Source organism: Triturus cristatus, chromosome 10 (genome assembly GCF_964204655.1).
Source record: "Triturus cristatus chromosome 10, aTriCri1.1, whole genome shotgun sequence".
Taxonomy (NCBI): domain Eukaryota; kingdom Metazoa; phylum Chordata; class Amphibia; order Caudata; family Salamandridae; genus Triturus; species Triturus cristatus.
The window spans coordinates 383,925,128-383,948,271 of record NC_140593.1 but is presented as its reverse complement, the minus strand read 5'-3'; the positions used below and the strand labels follow the sequence as shown (position 1 = coordinate 383,948,271).

Sequence of the window (23,144 nt, the reverse complement as noted above, 5' to 3'; positions counted from 1 at the left end):
ACTTCCAGCACCCTTGAGGTGGATTTCCAGCGCATCCCAGAGGCCAGTGAGTGTGCTCAACGAGTTTGGGCACCGTGGACCGCGTGGCTGCCGAGATCCCCAATACCCCAGGACACCGGCCACCTCTTGCATAGCACGCAACCCTGACCAGTGGGGAAGTTGTGCTTTGGCCCGTTTACGAGCCAAGCACTCTACAGCAATTGTGCCAAAGACCAGCGCCCTAGCCCCCTCCGGTGGCCCGTGGGTGCCCTTTTACGCACTCCAAATTGCCGCCTCCCGCGGTCCCTTGTCTCTCGACTTGTGGGCCCCAGCGGAGGCCTATTTCGACAATCAAGAGTTCCCCTGGTTGCTCCAGGCCTGCTCTACAGTCTCCCCGAAGGAGACCTCTCCCAGACCTCGTGGGTCTGTACTGTAGCAGATTTGTTCATCTTGCGTGGGTTGCGGTTGCCAAGGCTTAGTGGATCCAATCCGGACACTAACACCGCAGCGACCCTCATCCGACGTGGGACAGTCGCCCTCAAGAAGCTGGCCTTCCTTGAAGCCTCCTGGAGCCCGTGGCTGCAGATCCAAGCTACACCACTTTCCGCCTGAAGCACCCGACATCGAAGGGCTCTTTGCTTTGAGCCTCCTGGTCACTTTGCCGTGACCCAGACTCTGTCCCCTCTGCTTTCAGGTTCTTCTCTACAATCTTCACATCTTTGATCTTCACGGCATCATCGACGCTTTTGGCTAGCAGCACTTTTGAACATTTTCCTATAGAAAATCAGCCCGTGACCCGACATCGAAAACGACCTATGCACCCGGCTTCCCTGGGGCAGGTAACAGTGGTACCTCGGTACTCTCGTGGTAGTGGGCTCCTGAAAAGCTTAAGTCTAAAGTTTTAACTTTGTACTCCTGCTAGAAGTGACTTTAATCTGTGTAATTTCAACCGCGACATTCTCCATAGGCTATAATAGAGATCCCGATAGCAGCTCTTTCCACGGCACGCGCCTCCCGTGGGTCCCCTTCCTCATAACCTGGGGTGGATTCTTAAGGGGCCAGCGATCCTAAATGCCCTAGGCATGGTCTGTAGAATTGTCGTGGTTCTTATACCACTTTTTTGATATATGGTTTGGTCCCCCCTGGGGCCCTGTGATTCCTGAGCTATTTATTGTGTTTATAAATACTTGTTTGAATTGTAACTTTGCCACAGCTTCATAAAAAGACTGTGGGATTCTGCCTAGAATAAATACATATATTTTATATATATACCTGTGTGGGCTACTCTTTCATTTGGTTATTCAAGAGGTTATCTATGGTAAAACAATAAGCTTAACACTCCTTCAAGACTTAGCCTGAAGGCTGCTCTCCACAGCTACCACTAGGATAGCTTTCTTTAAAGGTTGTCTTAAACCTATCATCAATAAGAGTCGAATTGGACTGGTGCAAGGTGTCCCTATAACTAGGAGACAGCATATGCCAGGCCAACTTCTCACTCGGAGAGTGCAGTGTTGCAGAGAAGAGTGTCGTACAGTGCAGTGTTTCAGATTAGAGTGGCATAGAGTGGAGTGATGTAGAGTGGAGTGGTGTAGATTGCAGTGGTGCATAGTCAAGTAGAGAGGTGTAGAGTGCACTGGTATAGAGTGCAGTGATGCAGAGTACAATGGCGTATAGTCGAAATTAAATGAAATGAAAATTATGTTTATAAAGCGCTCGAATGCTGCGGCGTCTTGGCGCTGAAACAATGAGACAGTGGTGCACTGTGGGTTGCTGTAGAGGGAAACAGCCAGGATTTAAGTGATTTCCTAATAAGCTGCAGGTTTGGTTGCAGCCTCATGGCGGTTGGCATCTTATTCTATAAAGTGGAAGCACGATAAGAAAACACCTACCCCCCCCCCCCCCCCCACCCCCATCTAGTTCTACAGAATTTGGGAGTTTGAACAAGACCCCCATTCGTAGATCTTATGTTTCTCTTGATCACATACCTTGGGAACAAATTCTGGATGTCAGGGGCTCCGCCACCATAAGTGCCTTATGGACCTGACAGAGAGCTTTAAACTCCACTCGTTGCTGGATGGGAAGCCAGTGTAAAGCTCTAATTCCAGCTGAAGGAGAATGACCTTTAGGAATATTTAAAAGCAGACGGGCAGCTGTGTTTTGTAGAGACTGTAATTTGACCAGCTGGGTTTTATCGATGCCCACAAAAAGAGCATTACAGTAGTCAATTCTAGACAGAATAAGAGCTACCACCACAGTTTTCCTAAGTTCTTGAAGGATAAAAAGGAAAATCTTTCGTAGGCTCTTTAATAGGAAAAAGCAGGAAGACGCAAGGCGGTTAATCTGGCCTGCGAATTTTAGTTCAGTGTCCAAGATGATTCCTAACTCCCGAACCTTGGCTATAGGACAGGGACACTCACCCGCCTCTATTGGCCATCAGGTTTGGTTCCAAACGGAGGGGCCCTTACCAAATTCCATCACCTCAGTCTTTCTCTGTATTAATCTTCAGGAAGTTTTGACCCATCCAGCTCATAATATTGGTCAGACAGGAATGGAAACTAACAGTCGTGGTTTCTGGATATTTTGATACGGATATAATGAGTTGGGAATCATCTGCATAGGAGACCAAGGTGAAACCATGCTCTCTAACGATTCTATAGTTCAATGGATGAGAGTGCAATGTTGCAAAAAAAGAGTGTTGTACAGTGCAGTGGTGCAGAGTAGAGTGGCATATAGAGCAGTGGCATAGAGTACAGTGGTGCAGAGTAGAAAAGAGTGGCTTAGAGTGCAGCGGCGTAGAGTGGAGGGATGCAGAGTAGAGTGGCATAGGGTGCATTGGGGTAGAATGCAGTAGAGTGAAGTAGAGTTGTGCAGAGTAGAGTGGCATAGAGTTCAGTGGCAGAGAATGCAATCTTGCAGAGTAGAGTGTAGTGCAGTTGGCGTAGAGTGCATTGGTTGTGAGAACAGTGGTGTAAAGTGCATTGGCAGAGATTGCAATGGTAAAAAGTAGAATGGAGTGGAGCAGCACCGAAAGCAGTGGCGAAGAGTGCAGTGGCGCAGAGTGGCTTACAGTGCTGTGGCATAGAGTGCAGTGCCGTAGAGTAGTTTGTTTCAGAGTAGAGTGTAGTAGCTTGGAGTGGTGCAGGGTAGAGTGTAGTGGTGCCGGGTAGAGTGCAGTGAAAGAGTAGTCGCGTAGAGTGCACTGGCATGGTGTGGTATACAGTAGAGTGCATGGACATAGCGTGCAGTGTTGCAGAGTAGAGTGGCATAGAGTGAAATGATGTAGAGTGGAGTGGCTTAGACTGGAGTAGTGTAGAGTGCAGTGGCGAAGAGTGCAGTGGTGTAGAACAGAGTAGAATGGAGTGCATTGGCATGGAGTAGAATGATGCAGAGTAGAGAGGGCAGTGGCGTAGAGTGCATTGGTGTAGAGTGCATTGGCATAGAGTAAAGTGATGCAGAGTACAGTGACGTAGCGTTCAGTTGCTGAGACTGCAGTGTTGCAGAGAAGAGTGTCGTACAGTGCAGTGGTGCAGAGTAGAGTGGCATAGAGATAGATTACAGTGTTTCAGATTAGAGTTGGATAGAGTGGAGTGATGTAGAGTGGAGTGGTGTAGATTGCAGTAGAGAGGCGTAGAGTGCAATGGTATAGAGTGCAGTGATGCAGAGTACAATGGTGTATAGTTCAATGGCTGAGAGTGCAGTGTTGCAAAAAAGAGTGTTGTACAGTGCAGTGGTGCAGAGTAGAGTGGCATATAGAGCAGTGGCATAGAGTACAGTGGTGCAGGGTAGAAAAGAGGCTTAAAGTGCAGTGACGTAAAGTACAATGGTGTAGCGTGGCATAGAGTGCAGTGGTGTAGAGTGCAGTGGTGCACAGTAAAGTGGTATAGGGTGCATTGTTATGGAAGCGCAGTCGCTTAAAATGCAGTAGTTAGAATAAAGTGCAGTGGAATAGGGTAGAGTGGTGCTGAGTAGAGTCCAGTGGTACAGAGTGGAGTGGTGAAACAGACTGCAGTGGCGCAGAGTGGAGTGGCGCAGAGTTGATTGTTTCAGAGTAGAGAGAAATGGCATAGAGTGGAGTGGTTCACAGTAGAGTGCAGTGGCTTGGAGTAGAGTGGCGTAGAGTGCAGTGACGCTAATTGCAGTGGTACAGAGCAGATTTACGTGGCGTAGAGAGGATTGGCATAGAGTGCATTGGCGTGGAGTAGTACAGAGTAGAGTGAAGTGGCATAGAGTGTAGTGTTGCATAGTAGAGTGCTATACAGTGGAGAGGTTCAGAGTAGAGTGGAGTGGCCTAGACTGGAGTGCTGTAGAGTGCAGTGGTGCATAGCAGAGTAGATTGGGGTAGAATGCATTGGCATAGAATAGAGTAGAGAGACATAGAAAAGCCTTGAAAATCTACTTGCAATTGGGAGTCACATTTTATCAGGTTGAGCTATTTTTAGCACCTTCTAGTCCCATCCAGTAAACATATGCTGGAAAGGAACAGGTATTCTGTTCACTCAGAAAGTGAATGAGCAATAAAGATGCCATTAAATCTTGTTTTTATCTTGACACATTTGCTTTCTGTTCAAGGAAAGGGGTCAAATGTCAGTTTGTCTTTTAACTAATTGCTGCTTGGAAAAGGACATTTATTTTTCTCTCTCTTACTAGAGTTAGAGGATTTTGTAAAGGGAGCTGTCAGAAGAGGTCAGTTATTTTTCTCTAACTCATAACATTTAAATACATAGCCTGTTAATGATTATAAATATTTAAACATATATCAGGAATTACAAAAGCACATTGTTTTGTAATTAAGAAGTGTTAAATAGGAGAAAAACAAACCAGAACATTTTACTTGGTGATGTGCAAATAAAACATATTTGCAGAAACTATATTTTCAAACATTATTGTTTGTACACTATACAGTTTTATCAGTAAAGCCAGCAAGTCAGTAGGAAAGTTTGCGGCTATTTCAATGTAAAATCTGCTGATTACAAATGACAGTGTGCTTCCACTTCATGCTTTAGTTTGGAATTATAAAACGTGATAGTTTTTAAACATGATTTGAGAATCATTCTTGGCCCCTCCCTGCTGTTAATGAACTAAGAGGCAAGTCAGGGTTCATGTGTATCCTAAATGTGGCTAGTTTTGTATTATTTACAGAAATTAAGTTTAGCTATTAAAACTCGCACATTTGGAGGTGCTCTCATATGTGATAATGAAGAAAATGGTGGCTCAATGAATTAAAATATTTACCCATGATCACATCATTTGAAACCAGTTTATGGGTCAAGAGCATTACAAATAGGTCGAGAAGATTATTTAAGTCACTAGACCAGCAGGTCTAGTAACATTTTTATGATTTTTCAAGGCCTGATCAAGTTAAGTGGCATAGAGTGGAGTAGTGCAGAATAGAGTGCAGTGACTCCATGTGAAGTGGCGTAGTGTGGCGTTCAGTGGTGCAGAGTGGAGTGAGGTACAGTGGAGTATGCATGGTGAGGTAGCGCACTGCCATTACAGACAACACATCTTCAATTGAAAGGACCATTACATTTGCACAGACAAAAGGTTTTACTGATAAAACTATACAGCGCACAAACGATAATGTGAGGATATGTCATCACCTAGTGCATTCATTTGTTTTGATCATATTAAAATATTTGTTGCCATCACACTTCATAGTTACCAGCTGGACACCTCTATAGACTCTGTCAAAGCAGAGTAACCATAGCATTGATTGCACCACCACACAATTTCACTTGTGGGGTCTGTCATCTCCTTTGGGGGTAGGAAGAGGGGACAAAACTCGAATGACATGGATCTGTATTCAGAGTAAGGCCTCAGAAAGGTCTCCGGGTGGTCAGAGAGGTGTTAGCCATTATGCCTTTCTGCTTATTCCGCTGCTGGACTCTCCAACCACTGTACCCTCCCTGTCTAACCCTCTAAACCTGATTAACCTACTTCTTGCTGAGCGTGCTGAGCTCTCACACCACCACAGCCTGGTTCCTGTTGGTCTCCTGTTGGACAATCTAGTCACCAGCGCGAGGCACTTCAGAAGATTCCAGAAGCACAGGTAAACTTGTTGAAACGTCTCTGTAGTTATAGTTGTTTGCCCATAAATAACACGCCTATACCATCTGTCTGTTCAAGTAGTTAATCATGTAAAAAGAATGCTGCAGTTTGTCATTCTTAACTGGGAGTGCCACATAGCCATCTCAATAGAGCTGTATGGCAATACAGAGCAATTTGAAGCAGGCATAAGAGGATGCAAATTTGAGGCCAGTAGCTAAGACATCATGCACTGGCATGCAGTGTTAACGGAAGAGCACCGAATGTGCTAGAGGGGACGCAAGAGGAGTTGATGGATAGCAAGTATTGGTCATCAGAAACAACAGTCATTACATCAACTGTACAAATAGTACGAAAGACAAAAAATGGATCTAGTGAATTTGATAGCAGAGAGAGGAAGCATCACGTGAGGGCACAGCCAGAGGTGAGGGTGGCCTCCATTGGGCTTCTGGACATTGTGTCTGTGTATTAATCATTTTCAAGTCTTGGAGGGCAAGACAGAAGGAGCATCAAATCAAGACAGCAGGATCAGGCCAAGTAGCTGATGCAGGGGAACATAATTACTGGAGTTCATTCATGACAGGATACATATAAGAAATATCGCTGGAAAAATGCCTGTGATTAGGGGCTAAAAGTAAAAGATGTCTCCTTCATTGGCTACAGCACATGGGGCAGAGTACAGTAGAGGCCATCCTAGTGCAAAGGTAGGTGCTAATGTAGATAACCGTGTAAAAAGGAAATAAAGTTTAGGGTAACGGTATATAATGCCACTATGAGCGATGAAGATGATGAACGAGGAGTGGTTTACAAGCCCACTGTAAGCAAGACAGGAGAGAGAACCATGCCACTGTGACAGGAAATACATGCATGTGGCCAGCATATGTGGGCAAGGAGAAATAGGAGTCCATGTAATAGTGGTTAGCGCTAGCCCGAGGTCAGTAGAAAAGACAAAGGTGAACTATAGAGACCGCGATTAGTAGATTGAACGTTGAGATGGGGATTGGCTTCACATAGCCAGAGGGGAAGAAAGGACACTGCGATCTCCTGGTGAGAGGCATTTTTTGAGTGCAGGATGTACAAAAGATAGCAGTAATCAACTAGGGGCCCAACATGATCAACGTCACAAAACCCGGAGCTAAGAAATAGTGCGTGGAGCAGAAGCTCTCTGTGGGAAAACCAGATGATGGAGGTTGGAGACTGGCTGAGTGTTGAGTGAATGGTGGTGTAGAATGACCAGGCTGACCGAGAACCACTGAAGCTGTATAATTGAATGTAAACATATAAACATGCATGGGGGACTATTGGGATAGGGAGTACAAGAGACATGGTTGACATGAAAGTAGGTAGCTGAAAATAAAGAGTGAGAACAGAAAGAGGAAACCAGCAAACCGACTGAGATGGCAGCAGGGACATGTCCCCGGCTGGTGGGGCGGCGGTTATATAATGCACTGACAAATATAATCTAGTGTGGTTTTATGGTGGATATCAGTAATAAAGTCTTGGGATGAAGGGAATGTGGGAGAGCCTCCCCCATCCAGTTTACTGGGTGACAACAAAGATGGAGGCAAAGATGAAGAGCTGATGAAGTGATGGCAAAGCCCCCCCTGCAGGAGCAGAACAGTGTGCTTGAGGGCCTACCAAATAGCAATTAGATAAGGAAAAATGAACCAGAGAATTTTAAAAGATATTTATGCTAATTCTGCCAGTGATGTACAAAAAAGTGCTGACGGAGGAGAGATGGCTCGTCATTCAACAGCACTGATTAAAATCAGGTTTGACTCCAAGACTTTGAATCGGGGTGGGGGGGGGGGGGGGGGAAGATTTAAAACACACGGAGATCATGTTATCCACTTGCACTCCAAATAAAGAAGAGGGTAAATGCTATACCTACAACTGCTGTGAGGAGGGCATACTAAATCTATAATTGTTTAGTTGAGTTCAATGCGATCTTGGCCAACATCTTAGTATAATGGATACAGCCTGGTAAGACCCGTATACCTCCTCTATTTTGCATGAAATTTAATTACGTAATCATTCTAAATATTAACTTGTACTAATTTGTGTAGAGTGGTATGACTAATCAACAATTGCACCTTAATAAACACGATATACACGTGGGACTAAAACACAAATTTCATGGCAATTAATTAAATGATTAACTGTGGTACACAAACTAATTTTAGGATGTGTTGAAATGGAGAATTGCATCACTCATGTTGCTTTTGTGATGGTTTGTGCTTCCAGTACTGCAGAATGAGGAGTATTATTGCTTTAAATGTTGCTACAAGCTAGGAAAATACTAATATATATTGGGATTAGTGCAGGGTTTAACATTAGAATCTTCATTTCTATATATTAATTACGGTTATGTTTGTTTTGCTTAAGTTGGCATTCGGGCCTACTAGGCCGCAGTACTTAAAATGGAGTTCGGAAGTGGCCACCGTCATGTGAGCGCGAGGTCTACTGCGCAGACTCAGATGGCTCTGGAGATCTCCAAGTGACCTCCGACGAGAATTGAAATGTTCCTTGTCAAGGATAGGAACATGGAGGACAGCCACGATGATGACTAATGTGAATGACCGAGGGGACAATGAAAGACCTTTACAAGAAAGCTTACATCATGTTAGTTCGGAACTTTGGCCTGTGAAATTACCCAAAAGAATACAATTGAGAAATGTCATGCTCGGTCTCATGGGAAACTGGCAAACCTGGGAACTTTCAAGAGACTTACACATTTCAGAGGGTTTAGCCAATCACAACACTTTCTACCCCTAAATTGTTGCGGATTGTCCTAAAAGTAAGGAGAAAAAGAGTATAAAAGGAAGAGATTTAGAAAGGGGGGTGCGGCTGCTGTTGGTGTGGAGGGTCGATTTGCTGGGTTGTTGGTTCGATTGCCCGGTCCTTTGGCTGAATCGTGGCGACTGTCGAGCGGACGGAGATTTCCTGGGTTTCTTTGATTATGAAAGGACGAATCCATTTGAAGGGATTTTGACTATTGCTGTGGGTTGACAGGTTCTTCTGGAGGTGGTCGCCAATGTTCAAATTTTAGGTAAATATAAATGATATGTCAATTTATGTTAAAAGATCAAAGACTGGAAATCGCTCAATAGAGAAAATGTTTGAACTGTAATCCTGAATATGCCAACACAGAGTGAACTAAAATTAGATAAACTAAAATTTGATTACTAAGAAATGAGTTTGTGATTCTTTAATCAGGTATTGAAAGTTAACCGAATGGTTCAGAAGCTTTAAATGTGTTTTAGCTGGTTCTAAATCACCATCAACCAGTCCAACTAATTGGTCCATCGACCAAGTGGTGGAGTGCCTTGATGTTAAAGTTAGGATTCTATAGGTACGGATGTATATACTGTATATAATGTAAAGAAATTTCTTTCGATAGGTAACAAGGTACCCCCACATGTCCAGCGCTTCTTTTCCTTCCTGTGCGCAGATTCGAGTGAGACGTATGAGTGTTGATGTTATGGGCCCCACCAATGAATGAATGTATGAATGAGTAATGTGGTGACGAGTTTGTGACATAGGGAGGATATGTAAATTTGTCCTTTTCCGCTGGAGCAGTTTTCTGGTAGCAGATTGATGGTTTTATTGCATTGGTTTGGTGATTATTGATTTATGTCTAATACTTTATGTTGAATTTGTGTTGCGTTTTATGTTGTCAATTGTTTTGAAGACTTCCGGGACGCAGGAGGTTGGTTGCCCTGTATGTAGACGGGAAAAGTGTGGCAAGTGAAGTCGCACAGTGTATTGTTTGGTTGCCCTGTATGTATACGGGGAAATGTGTGGCAAGTGAAGTCGCACAACGCATTGTCTGGGTTCGAGTCGATAAAATAGTTGTGTGTTATCGGTAGGGACATTTTCTGTGTGAACATGCGTGAGTGAAATAGCAACAGGTTCTTTCGTGAAACTCTGGCCTTAATTCTCAGGAGCAGTGTAGTCTCCACATGTGTTTTATCCCCAGAGAAATGGTTAGCCTTTTTGCTTGCTAGAAGGGTAAGGTAGAGGGAAGTGCTACTTTATCGGCGAAACTGAATAATTCTGTGGTAGGGTAGAGGTAAGTGCTGCCTACTGGAAATACAGAATTCTTGTGTAAATGAACAAAACTATCTCTTTAGTTTAGCGAAACAGGCAATGGTGGTGTTTTTATGTTGTTACTAACAGATTTGGAGTCAAGAAAACATAAGAAAAGTTTGCAGGTAAAAAATTTGTAAATGAGGGGTCAGCAGAAGCAGGAGTAGCGAGAAACGCTGACGTCAGAAAGACTGCACTGGGATTGGCCAGCCGTAGAGAGACGAAGCTTTCACGGATTGGTGCGTTGGTGTGAGCTGCGCTAGGAGTGGAGAATTTGCCAGTGTGATGTAGACGCACAGGATTGGTGCGTTAGTGTGAGTCGCGCTGGGATTGGAGAGCATACGGAATAGTTGCAAGGGAAGTGATTTGAAAAGTCTAGTGATTCAGAACTAGGAAAAAATAAAAATGATGTACTATGATCCACCTGAGAAAGAGAAAAAAATCATGGTTTGGGAAAATTAAAAGTCTATTTAAAAGGGATAAGCCGATTGTGACTAGGGAAGGACAGGTACTTCCTCCACCGAAATCTCCTGCATCTTTTATGGTAGAGAAATATGGATACCATACATGTATTTGGTTAGAGAATTGGGCAAAGTATACAAAAGAGGATGGAGTCCTAGCGTTTCCAGAAAGTGGTTCGTTTAGTTTAGCTGTATTAAGAAACTTAAGAGAAAGAATGAGGAGGTTAGAACCGAGACCTAGACCTACTCAGTTCGAGGCTTTGACGGAGTGGGAAGAAGAGATGTATGAAAGGGAACGGTATCGGAGTGGAAGAAGGTATAATAACATGTTTGGTAGACAGTGTGGGCAGGAAAGTCATGAGGATCGGATGAGAAGATGGCGGAATGCAAACATGACTGATGGTATGTTTCCTTTGAGAAATACTGAAGAGACAAGTGGCAGAAAGTGTACAGAAAAGAGAAACAATACAGGGTCAGAAGGTTATATATATGATGTGAGTGAATCGGAGGATGAAGTGCTAGAGGACATGTTTTATAAAAATCCTCCTCCGTATCAACCAAATTCTACGTTGCTGATGCCGAGTGCGCCGGCAAAAGAAACCATGCTAAATAAAAATCTTGAGCAAACGCCACCTGATTTAGGGAAAAATAATCCATTTAGAGACTCTGAAATGTTGCAACCTGTTTGGACTGGAAATGAAAATTCGGTTGAACTAGCTAGAACAACTCTGGAATTAACGGAGAAAATTTGAGAACTAACCAAGAATATGGAAGCAGTGACAGTACCTGTAACTATAGGGCCGGTGATGCCTGTCTTTGACAAACAGAAAGATAGTGAGCATTGTTTAACAGTTCCCTACAATAGTAGTAAACGAATCGAGACAGAAAGAAGTGGATCTGGAGGAAATGCATGGAAAAATATGGCAGGAACATCAGGTTTAAGTACTCTAAAAATCTGAATGTAAATCAAAGTCCAGCAAATAAGACACTGATGACAACAGAATCGGCAACCGAAACCCCAGAAAGAAATACGGATAGAATAAGAAGTGAAACAATCCCTGTAGGTCCCACTTCTGAGGAATTAAGTGATTGGTTAAGGAGTTAACAGTGGAAAGATACAGAACCTCAGCCTTTAGATGTGGCAAAATTAAAAGTAACCTTGGAAGAATTAATAGTAGGGACTATTCCAACTGAAAAATTAAAAGCATATCAGGACGAGGAGCTTATGTTTCTCTGCAGAAGTATAACGTGGAGAGCGAGGAGTTTGCATGAGAAATTGGAAGAGACAGCGAGTGAAATGGTCATTGACTTTGAGAATTTAAGATCATCACAGAAACCATTGAGAGTAGATTTTTCTGAGAAGGATATTGAAAATCTAAATACTGCAAGGAGATTGACTCAAATTAAAGAACTGATTGCCTTGTTAAGGAAATGGGGTGATGTAGATAGGTGGAAAAGTAGATGGTTTCGAAAGAGAGCGGATACAACAGATAAGACTTTTTCGGCATTTCTAGTAAGAGAAAAGGAGCCAGTAGTAGCTGAATGTCCCATGAGGGAGATCCCAGGAGGGGGTTATGTACATATTCCCTGGACTAGGCAGGACATTTTGTCATTTACCAATGATTTCCCGAGGTTAAGAGAAAAACCAGTTGAGTGGTACCGACAGGTAGAAAGGTTTGTTAAATTAACTAAAGTGATGTGGATAGATCTGAATGTCTTTTTGATATAATTATACCTGCAGATTTATGGGCAGAATGTAAAATTGCAGTTGGTTGGCCAACTCAAGAGTACCCTAGGGATCCTAAGACAGGAGCCCCTGATCCGGAGATAATGAGGAAATATGAACAGGTAATTACAAAGTGCCGCCAATGGAAACTGATTGGGTAAAAATTATTAGAACTCACCAAGAGGTTACAGAATCTGCTCACGCTTATTATGAAAGGTTACTGTTGGCTTTTAAGCAATACAGTGGTGATGAGAAATTGAGCGAGAAAGATTTAAGTCATTTTGTATATCGATTTGTTTATGGTTTAAGACCTGAGGTAAGCGAAATGATCAAACAGCATACAGTGGACTGGCAGAATAAAAAGATAGATGAAGTGTTTCGACATGCAAAGTATTTTAGTGATGAAATCGAAGCCAAACAATGCAAACTGAAAGAGAAGGCAATGTGGGCACAAGTTATGGTAGCAGAGAGACAAGAAGCCCAGCTGATTGAGCAAGCTAATGTCATGGGCCAAGTTAGACAAAAACCTAATATTGGAAAAGGAAAGGGACAAATCAGCTTAGAAGAAGCAAAAAACAAATGGCCATGTCATAATTGCGGAAAATTAGGGCATTGGAAATCAGAATGTAAATTGCCCCTGAGTGCTACTGGTGATAATGCATCATTGAATCCACAGGTGCAGAATGAGGTGAGTTGTCAACCGCCGCGACAGCAGCAGGTTGTTACCCAACAGTGTCAGGTGCCAAAGCCACCTTTTCCACAGAGCGTAAATCCTCAGAGATACAGTCTTCTACACAGAGGAACAGGTAACGAAGCTACCGCGCGCTAGTGCTGTTTCGCAGTATTGGCGGCAGCGCGATGAGAGTGAATCAGAAGAGAGTTATTGACGGTGCCTAGGAGAGGAAGAGTGCATACTTGGCGCAACTCTAGAGGTAGACCAGACAGGACCCTTTGTGGATGGAAAGGTAAATGATGAGAATATTACTTTCCTAGTAGATACTGGTGCTACTCGTTCAACTGTTAGATCAGCGGACGTTAAAAATCTTCCTCTCTCTGGTGACACAATCCAAGTAGTTGGGAGTCTCAAATAGACAGATAAAAACTTATCTTACTGATCCTGTTAAAGTTTAAATAGGGAAATTCACCGACATGCATCGATTTGTCGTGTGTGACACTAGTCCCGTGAATTTGTTAGGGAGAGATTTGTTGTGCAAAATGAATTGCACGATCTTCTGTACCCCTGATGGCATAGCTTTTGAAACTCCTGATGAGGATGTACTGTATAGATTGACAATGGCAAATTTGGAACCTGAAACTACGGAGGCATTTGTTGTATTTGATCCGGAGGAATTGCCTCAGGAATTGAAGAAAACAGTGAAACCCGAGGTATGGGATTTCACAGGAGAAGATATGAGATTGGTGAAAAGAGTAGATCCTGTGAAAATAACTATAAAAGAAGGAGTAAGCTACCCAAATATTCCCCAGTATAAATTGACACCAGAAATAATTGCAGGAGTGACTCCTGCAATGGACAAGATGATTGAACAGGAAATTTTGAGAGAAATAATGAGTAGTCCATGTAATTCTCTGATCATCGGTTTAAAGAAGCCGAACGGAACTTTCAGAATAGTACAAGATTTGAGAAAAGTGAATAAAATTGTTGTGCCCTGCTGCCCAATTGTACCGAACCCTTCGGTAATCCTATATCAGATTCCTCATGATGCGGAATGGTACACAGTCATCGACCTGTGTCATGCTTTCTTTTCTATCCCATTGCACCCCGATAGCCAACAGATTTTTGCGTTCCGGTTCGGCGAACGTACTTTGGCATGGTGCCGTATCCCACAGGGGTATACAGAAAGTCCATCGATATTTAATCAGATTCGAAAGAAGTCCTTAGAAGATATGAAAATGCCCGAAAGTTCATTACTCGTGCAATATATCGATGACCTATTGGTGGCATTGAAGAAGCGAGAGGCATGTGTGGTGGACACAGTTGCATTGTTGAATCATTTGGCGGATGGAGGACTTAAGGTATCCCCATCAAAATTACAATTTTGTAAGAAGGAAGTACAATACTTAGGTCATAAGATTGAGAAAGGCCAGAGGAAAGTGGCTGCAGACAGGATCAGAATAATAAAAGGAATGAGAGCACCAATGACGCAGAGAGAAGTGAGAATGTTTCTTGGAATGGTGGGATATTGTCGCCAGTGGATCAGCAAGTTTTCGCTGATTGCGAAACCTTTGGTACGCTTGACAAAAAGTGATGTGAAAGATCCCCTTGAACTAAATAAAGAGGAGATGGAAGGCTTTTAGACAACTGAGAGACAGCTTGTGTGAAGCACCAGCTCTTGGAATGCCGGATTACGAAAAGGAATTCGAGCTATATTGCAGTGAGAGAGATGGGTGTGCACTCTCGGTGTTAGTACAAAGGCATGGAAAATTAAGACGACCGGTTGCATACTTTTCAGCTGTACTAGATCCTGTAGCCATAGCTTTGCTTGGTTGCTTGAAAGCAGTGGCTGCTACCTGTAAGAGTCTGGAGCAGAGTGAAGGAATTGTGATGGGATATCCTGTGAGAGTGTTTGTTCCCCATGATGTTGCAATCCTTTTGACAAGAAGTTACACACAATTTATGTCGCATAGTCGTCTAACTAAATATGAAAAGGTCATTCTGGGTGCTACAAATGTGAGCCTTGTAAGGTGCCTTAATGTAAATCCATCAACATTGTTACCTGATGCTGTGAATGTGGAAGTGAAGGATGATGTGGATCATGACTGTTTGGAAGTGCTTGATTTTTGCACTAAGCCGCGTCCGGACATAAAAGATGTGCCTCTGAAAGAAAGTAACTATGTGATGTTTGTGGATGGGTCATGTCTGAGAACTGAAGAGGGAATTCTGAGTGCTGCATATGCAGTATGTACTGTAGTGGCTGTGTTGGAAGCGTCTTGCCTGAAAGGAGTAAAATCAGCTCAGGTTGCTGAATTGTTTGCACTTGCCCGAGCATGCAAGTTGGGAAAGAATCTGCGAGTCACTGTGGTTACCTATAGTCAGTATGGGTTTGGAGTGGTGCATGATTTTGGACAGATTTGGTGTCAAAGAGGGTTCTTGACGTCAAGTGGAACTCCAATCAGAATTGCGGAAGTGGTTGGAAAATTGCTTGAGGCGATACAGCTGCCTAAGCAAATTGCAGTTGTAAAATGTGCAGCCCATTCAAAGGGTACAGACTATGTGTCAGCGGGCAACGAATTTGCGAATCACATAGCGCAGTATTGTGCGCGGAACCAAAACTCCTTGAATCGGAATCGGGAAAAGGAAATTAACTCATGTCCCTTGCTTTTTACTAACACTGTGAGTACCTGGAATGAGGTGAGGCAGTTACAGGAAGAGGCATGAGAGGAGGAAAATAAACAGTGGATAAAATCGGGATGTGCACCACGCGAGGTAGACAAGGTTTGGGTTTATCGTGATGGAAGACCAGTAATGCCTGATAGCATGATCTCTACCATGGCACGGATGTACCATGGACAGGCACACACAGGTAGGGATGCCATGATTCGACTTTTCAAACAGACCTGGTATAACGCCAAGTTCTGGCTTGTAGCTGAGAGCCTGTGTCAAAGATGCCTTATATGTCAGCAACATAATCCAGGAAGAAAAACAGTGGTGAGTTTGGGAACTATAGAACGGGAGGGAGGTCCTTTCACCAGAATGCAGATTGATTTCATTGAAATGCACCCATGTAATCGGCTAAGATATGTCCTAGTAGTTGTCTGCCTGTTTTCACGTTGGGTGGAAGCTTACCCGACTAGAAGGAGCGATGGAGTTACTGTAGCAAAACTCCTATTGAGAGAGTTCATTCCTAGATTTGGTTTCCCAGTAACGATTGAATCAGATAGAGGAAAGCATTTTCAGAACGAAATTATAAAATTGATTTGTGAAGCATTGAATGTACAACAGAAACTTCACTGTGCCTATTGCCAGAGGCTTCTGGAGTAGTGGAACAAATGAATGGCACCATTAAAAACAGATTGGGAAAAATGTGTTTGGCCACAGGTCTAAAATGGCCAGATGTCTAGCCTCTGGTGCTCATGACTATTAGGTCGGTTCCTGATAGGAACACTGGTCTGAGCCCCCATGAAATTATTACGGGTAGAGCAATGAGACATGTTTTCATTCCTGTCAACAAACTACTGGCTATATCTGATAACTTTGTGTTGGATTATTGCAAGGGGTTGGCTGATACCGTTCATTCTGTAATTCATCAGGTTGGACCGGATGCAACCACTCTTGAAAAGAAGTCAGCTCATGATTTGAGTCCTGGAGACTGGGTACGAATCAAAGTGCATAGAAGGAGAAATTGTCTGGTCCCACGCTGGGGGAAACCACGTCAAGTGATTCTGACCACCTCGACTGCTGTGAAGTGTGCCAAGGTAAAGAATTGGATTCATGCTAGTCATACTCTTGGGATCCCTAGTCCTATAAATAGACCGGAGGAAGAGTATTTGGAAGAATCTGATACCAGTTCTGAGTCAGAATCAGAAGAATCAAGAACAAGACAAACCCCAAGAACAGGAGATGCGGATTTGAGTCAAGTTGCGGAGCCGGAGAACATACCACTAAGGAGACGACTGGAAATTTTCGACACTAGCTCCGAACCAGACACTGAACAGGTGAGTGTACAGGAAAGGATAAAAGAAAATATTGAAGAAACTGAACAAGAAATTCTTGATAAAGAAGCACCAAGTGCAAGCACGAGAGAAATTCCCCCTGAAATTATAGAAATAGAAGGTGAGGAATTAGATACAGAGAGAGAGGGTAAGATTATTGCGGAAGACCCCCGAGGAGGTGTAGGGACAACATACATCCAGGTAGAAGAAGGGACAGTTAGTCAGCAGGAAGATTGCGTGGAAGAAACACGAGGAGGGAAAAACATAGATAGTGAACCTGAGGTCCTGAGAAAAAAATCCAAAGAAGGTAAAAGTCAAACCGATACGGAATCTGAGGAAAGTGAAGGAGAAGAACAAGGAGGACGAATCTTGAGGAAGAGAGCTTGGAAAACAGAGCGAGGTGAGAAGGGGAACAGGTTGAAAGACCTAATAAACTTAAAAGATTGAGATACCGACTGACGAGAGTAAAATCTTCTAACGCTGAACAAGTGAATTAAGTGTCTAGTCGAGAGAAATCAGAAGACACTGATCAGGCACACTTGAAAAGAGCAAAGAGAATAAAGAAACCCAACCAGAAGTCCAAGTCACCTGAGTGGACGTATGTGGCACTTCCTGATATACAAGCGGAAGCAGACAGCCAAGGAAGTCTAGGAGTGACTGTACAGGAAGTGGTTGAAGAAGAAGAAGATTAGAAAATCCTGAGAGTTATCTTATCTGATGTCAGAGAAGAGACGGATGATCAGGAAGTTCTGAACCAAGATTGCGAAAACAGAGACAAAGACGATCCATGCACGGATTGAAGTGACAAAGAAAGACGCAGAGAATTTAAAACGCTGGACAAGACACGTAACTGAAAGAACCAAGTAGGCACTCAAAGCCTTAGGTTTAGACAAAATTAAATAGTGAATGAAAAGAGGCTAAGTCAAAAGACACTGATCATTTCTGAAATGGCAAACACAGAAGGTAGAAAACTTACATGTGGGTTTCTCCGAAGATGGTGTAAAATGTGTTTTTGTTGTACAGGATTACTAATGCTTCTATGGATCATATTAGCAATAACAATTTCATTTAAGGTGAAATTTGAAAGTGTAGAAAACCACACCGAGAACAGGACTAATAGAGCAGAGGTTTATGATACTCATGTTACTAAACTGGTAGATAGAACAGATTTCCATAAGGATAGGTCTATAAATGATTTTTCTAATAATGTTTTTTCAAAGTTGCTGTACGAATATGTAAAGACTATGGAAGTTAGAGATTGCTATGTTTGTATGCAGTTACCTGCATCGGTGTCAGAAGGTGTCACCTATCATCACCTTCCTTTGACATATGGGATAACTAGTAGTGTATTAGCAAGCTTGTTCTATAGAATAGGGAAATTAGAGTATTATTATACTGATGTAGATACTGTTATCTCACAGATACCTGTAGTCCCTGAACTAAACAAAGTTATTCCTGGTAGAATTTTAGGTGAATTCTTCTTAGAAACTAGAGAATTAACTTTAGAAATAGTGTTTAAGAATAATCTTACGTGTAGGTTGAGAAAGGAAGAAAAGACCTTCTTGAACATGGTAGAGGAGAGGAGAATTAAGATGCAAAGAAAAGTGTCTGGGGAAAGATGGAAACAACATTTTGGGATGCTGAAAAGGAAACCCATTTAAAGGGAGAAATAAATCCTGCAATGGCTTTGGATTGGCCTCAGAAAGGGAAATTGTGCATCAGTAGAGATAACGCTGTTTATGATAATTAATTTGTAGGTGCAAGTGAATGCCATGACTTATATAAAATCATGGGAGGATGGGGATTTAAAGGAGGAAATTATCCGGTATTCCCTGGAATATATTACATCTGTGGGAACAGGGCTTATTATAGGTTACCGGACCACTGGTATGGTACATGCTACCTAGGCTTGGTCTTCCCAAAAATATTTCATGTGGGAAGGGGAGAGGACGGTTTGCACGAAACAGGTAGACAACTAACATGTAGAAGGAGGGAGAGTTGGTCAGAAATTATAGAATATATTTTTGGAGCACTGATACCAGCCGTTGGAATATCTCTGAATGAACATAAAATTAGAAAATTGTCTACAGTTGTGGATCGCTTATCGACAAGCACAGGTGGAGGGTTCTTAATGGTAAATACCGAAATGGTTGCTGTGAGAGCCATGATTATGCAAAATCGACTTGCCCTTGATATTATATTAGCCAAAGAGGGAGGAGTCTGTGGAATGCTGAAGGTACAACATTGCTTTACTTATATTCCTGATGAGAGTCAAACTTTAAATAAATACATTAAGAATATAACTGATTTGCATGAGGAAATTGTTCCATTGGAGGTTGAAAGCATTTGGGAGAAACTTGGTAAAGGTTTTTCCACTATAAAGGGTTTATTAACAAAATTAGGTAGCTCATTTGTAGGTAAAATACTAATACCAGTGACTTGTGTGGTAATACTGATACTAATCTTAAGATTAGGGTGTGTATGTATAAAAAGAAAATTACAAAATAGAATAAAAAGAGAAATTGTAAAAAGAAAGGAGAAGGAAATAAGAGAAAGAGAAGTAGGAGATATAGAACTAGAAGAATGGAAAGAAAACATGTACACGAAAACAAGAGAAGATGAGATGGGAGATACTATGATGTAACGTAACAAAATGTAAGGGAACTGAGTAATCATTTCCGCGAAAAGTTTGTCATGTATTGGGATTTGTGGTGATGTTAAAAATCACCAAAGGGGGGGGGGATTGATGGAGCAGGTAAAGCAAAATTTTGTATACCTCCTCTATTTTGCATGAAATTTAATTACGTAATCATTCTAAACATTAACTTGTACTAATTTGTGTAGAGTGGTATGACTAATCAACAATTGCACCTTAATAAACACGAGATACATGTGGGACTAAAACGCAAATTGCATGGCAATTAATTAAATGATTAACTGTGGTACGCAAACTAATTTTAGGGTGTGTTGAAATAGAGAATTGCATGATTCATGTTGCTTTTGTGATGGTTTGTGCTTCCAGTGCTGCAGAATGGTGAGTATCATTGCTTTAAATGTTGCTACAAGCTAGGAAAATACTAATATATATTGGGATTAGTGTGGGGTTTAACATTAGAATCTTAATTTCTATGTATTAATTACGGTTATGTTTGTTTTGCTTAAGTTGGCATTCGGGCCTACTAGGCCGCAGTACTTAAAATGGAGTTCGGAAGTGGCCACCGTCATGTGAGCGCGATGTCTACTGCGCAGACTCAGATGGCTCTGGAGATCTCCAAGCGACCTCCAACGAGAATCGAAATGTTCCTTGTCAAGGATAGGAACATGAAGGACAGCCAAGATGAAGACTAATGTGAATGACCGAGGGGACAATGAAAGACCTGTACAAGAAAGCTTACATGTTGTTACTTTGGAACTTTGGCCTGTGAAACTACCCAAAAGAATACAATTGAGAAATGTCATGCTCTGGCTCATGGGAAACAGGCAAACCTGGGAACTTTCAAGAGACTTCCAAATTTCAGAGGGTTTAGCCAATCAGAACACTTTCTACCCCTAAATTGTTGCGCATCGTCCTAAAAGTAAGGAGAAAAAGAGAAATAAAAAGGAAGGGATTTAGAAAGTGGGGTGTGGCTGCTGTTGGTGTGGAGGGTCGATTTGCTGGGTTGTTGCTTTGATTGCCCGGTCCTTTGGCTGAATCGTGGGGACTGTGTCGAGCTGACGGAGATTTCCTGGAATTACCTGGGTTTCTTTGATTATGAAAGGACGATTCCATCTGAAGGGATTTTGACTATTGCTGTGGGTTGACAGGTTCTTCTGGAGGTGGTCGCCAATGTTCAAATTTTAGATAAATATAAATGATATGTCAATTTATGTTAAAAGATCAAAGATTGGAAATCCCTCAATAGAGAAAATGTTTGAACTGTAATCCTGAATATGCCAACACAGAGTGAACTAAAATTAGATAAACTAAAATTTGATTAATAAGAAATGAGTTTGTGATTCTTTAATCAGGTATTGAAAGTTAACCGAATGGTTCCGAAGCTTTAAATGGGTTTTAGCTGGTTCTAAATCACCATCAACCAGTCCAACTAATTGGTCTATCGACCAAGTGGTGGAGTGCCTTGATGTTAAAGTTAGGATTTTATAGGTACTGATGTAAATAATGTATATAATGTAAAGGAATTTCTTTCGATAGGTAACAAGGTACCCCCACATGTCCAGCGCTTCTTTTCCTCCTGTGCGCAGATTCGAGTGAGACATAGGAGTGTTGGTGTTATGGGCCCCACCAATGAATGAATGTATGAATGAGTAATGTGGTGACGAGTCTGTGACATAGGGAGGATATGTAAATGTGCCCCTTTCCGCTGGAGCAACCTCTTACCTCAAGCAATGACTGACAACTCAGAGCACCCACAAGCATGAAGGTCCATGTGGGAAGAAGACAACTAGCTTCTCAAAAAGCTACGTTCCACAATGCCCTCTTGGAACAACTTGAATTCATTAAGGATGATTTGCATCCTTTGTGTAATTCTGAAATTGTCTGAGTCAATAAGCATGCTGAACTACTACTAATGTTTTTTGAGCTTGGTGAGTGTAAATGTGGGGTAAAAAGCAGAGGAGTTGGATGGACGGTTTATTTGCCCGTTGGATGAGATGGACAGTAGATGTTAATAGCTTTCAGAACACATCTTGTGAGGCGTTAAGAACTGTCAATTGCCCTTTCCATCAATATGTGTTCTTGATCGTCTCAGGCTCAGGATTGTAGAGCAGGCAGTTGCCAGCAGTCAGCAGGCTCCACTGATGGCATAAACCACTGCCAACACCAAGAACTGTGGGCAAGATGGACGGATTACAGCTTTATAACAGGTAGCTTAAGACAAAACAGTTTAAAGGGCCATTCTGTGTGTCTGGTGCCTACTTGCATTTATGTAGCCCTACCATGGCTTGGCAGAACCATTGAATTATGGTTCCTAATTGAATAGAATAATATACAAACATAAATGATTAGATTTGGCATTTAATTGGAAATTTTCAAACAGGAATTGACATCTAAAAGATAAGCAAACGGCTAGACGTTTTCAGTGTATTAACACTGGCTTACATAAAGGAGGTGGAAGAAAGGACAACAATGTACTCCAGCCGGCTAGAAAGATCACAGTTCAGAAATATTCAGCATCTACTGGGAATATGTCAAAGCTGTGCCTTAAAGGTTTAACAAACCTTGCTAAACAGTTAAACGTTGACAAGAAGCACCAAATAGTTAACAAAAAGCCGTCGCGCATTTGAGATCGACGACATTTTGTATGTAAATTGAAAATGAGGAAATTCTATTCTACTTCCTTATTATTTTCAATTCTAAAATGCGTTTTGCGAATAAATTGCTTCCCTGAAATATCGTCCACCCTGCGTCTGTACACTAACAGCAGGTCAATACTTTCCTGCAGAATGCTGAAAAGTTAAACTCGGAAAAGACCTTTCCTTCTGACTGGTTAAAAGACAAGATTCCGCCCTCTGCCCCCTTTCCCTGCACAGTTACTTTACCTGCCAACAGGCTCTTCACATCCTCCGGAATCGCGGGGTGCATGGTGTCGGTGTTAATTCACAGGCGTAGCGTCCTTGAACCCGGAAAGCTGTAGGGCGGCTCGTTCAAAAGCCAGCCACATATACCACTTTTATAATTGTACAAGCAAGCGCGATAGCATAAAGGAAATGTCACAACACAGAAATAACCGAGCCTTGTGTTTTTTCTTTCAGTTTGAGGAAGTAGCAGCTTAACAAATACTACAGCCCACACTCCTCCCCACCTTCCGGTGTTTACTGCACCACATTCTCGTGTTTCTCTTTCCGCGGTACTCGCTGCAAACAGGTGCTTTGCGCATGTTTATTCTTTTCGCAGCACTCCCTTGTGTTTCTTTTTTTCATATTAATCAACTTTCACAACTAAAGAAGACAAGAGGGGAAGGCCGTACTTTATGCAGCCTATGAGCTTTCATGTTTCATATGCATGCATGTCGACATAATGAACTAGCAGAGTTAGTGAATCTGTGATTGGTCAATCATAGAGTCAATCATTTTCTGTCAGACAATCCCTTCGGCCATGCTAACGCAGGTTCTCTTTTTCCTGTGCTTCCAGTCCGAAACACGGAAATTCAAACAAAGTAACATAGTTACTGCAA

The 23,144-nt window shown here is 42.3% G+C and overlaps 1 protein-coding gene across 1 annotated transcript in view; it reads right to left on the bottom strand.

Moving 5' to 3' along the window:
* Positions 1-22,893, bottom strand: part of SKAP2 (src kinase associated phosphoprotein 2) — a 487,916-nt gene extending 465,023 nt beyond the window's left edge. The window contains exon 1 of the mRNA XM_085631645.1: positions 22,510-22,893. Coding sequence (XP_085487771.1) covers positions 22,510-22,552 — 43 coding nt within the window. The 5' untranslated portion in view covers positions 22,553-22,893. The remainder of the gene's footprint in view (positions 1-22,509) is intronic.
* Positions 22,894-23,144: the final 251 nt, after the last annotated feature.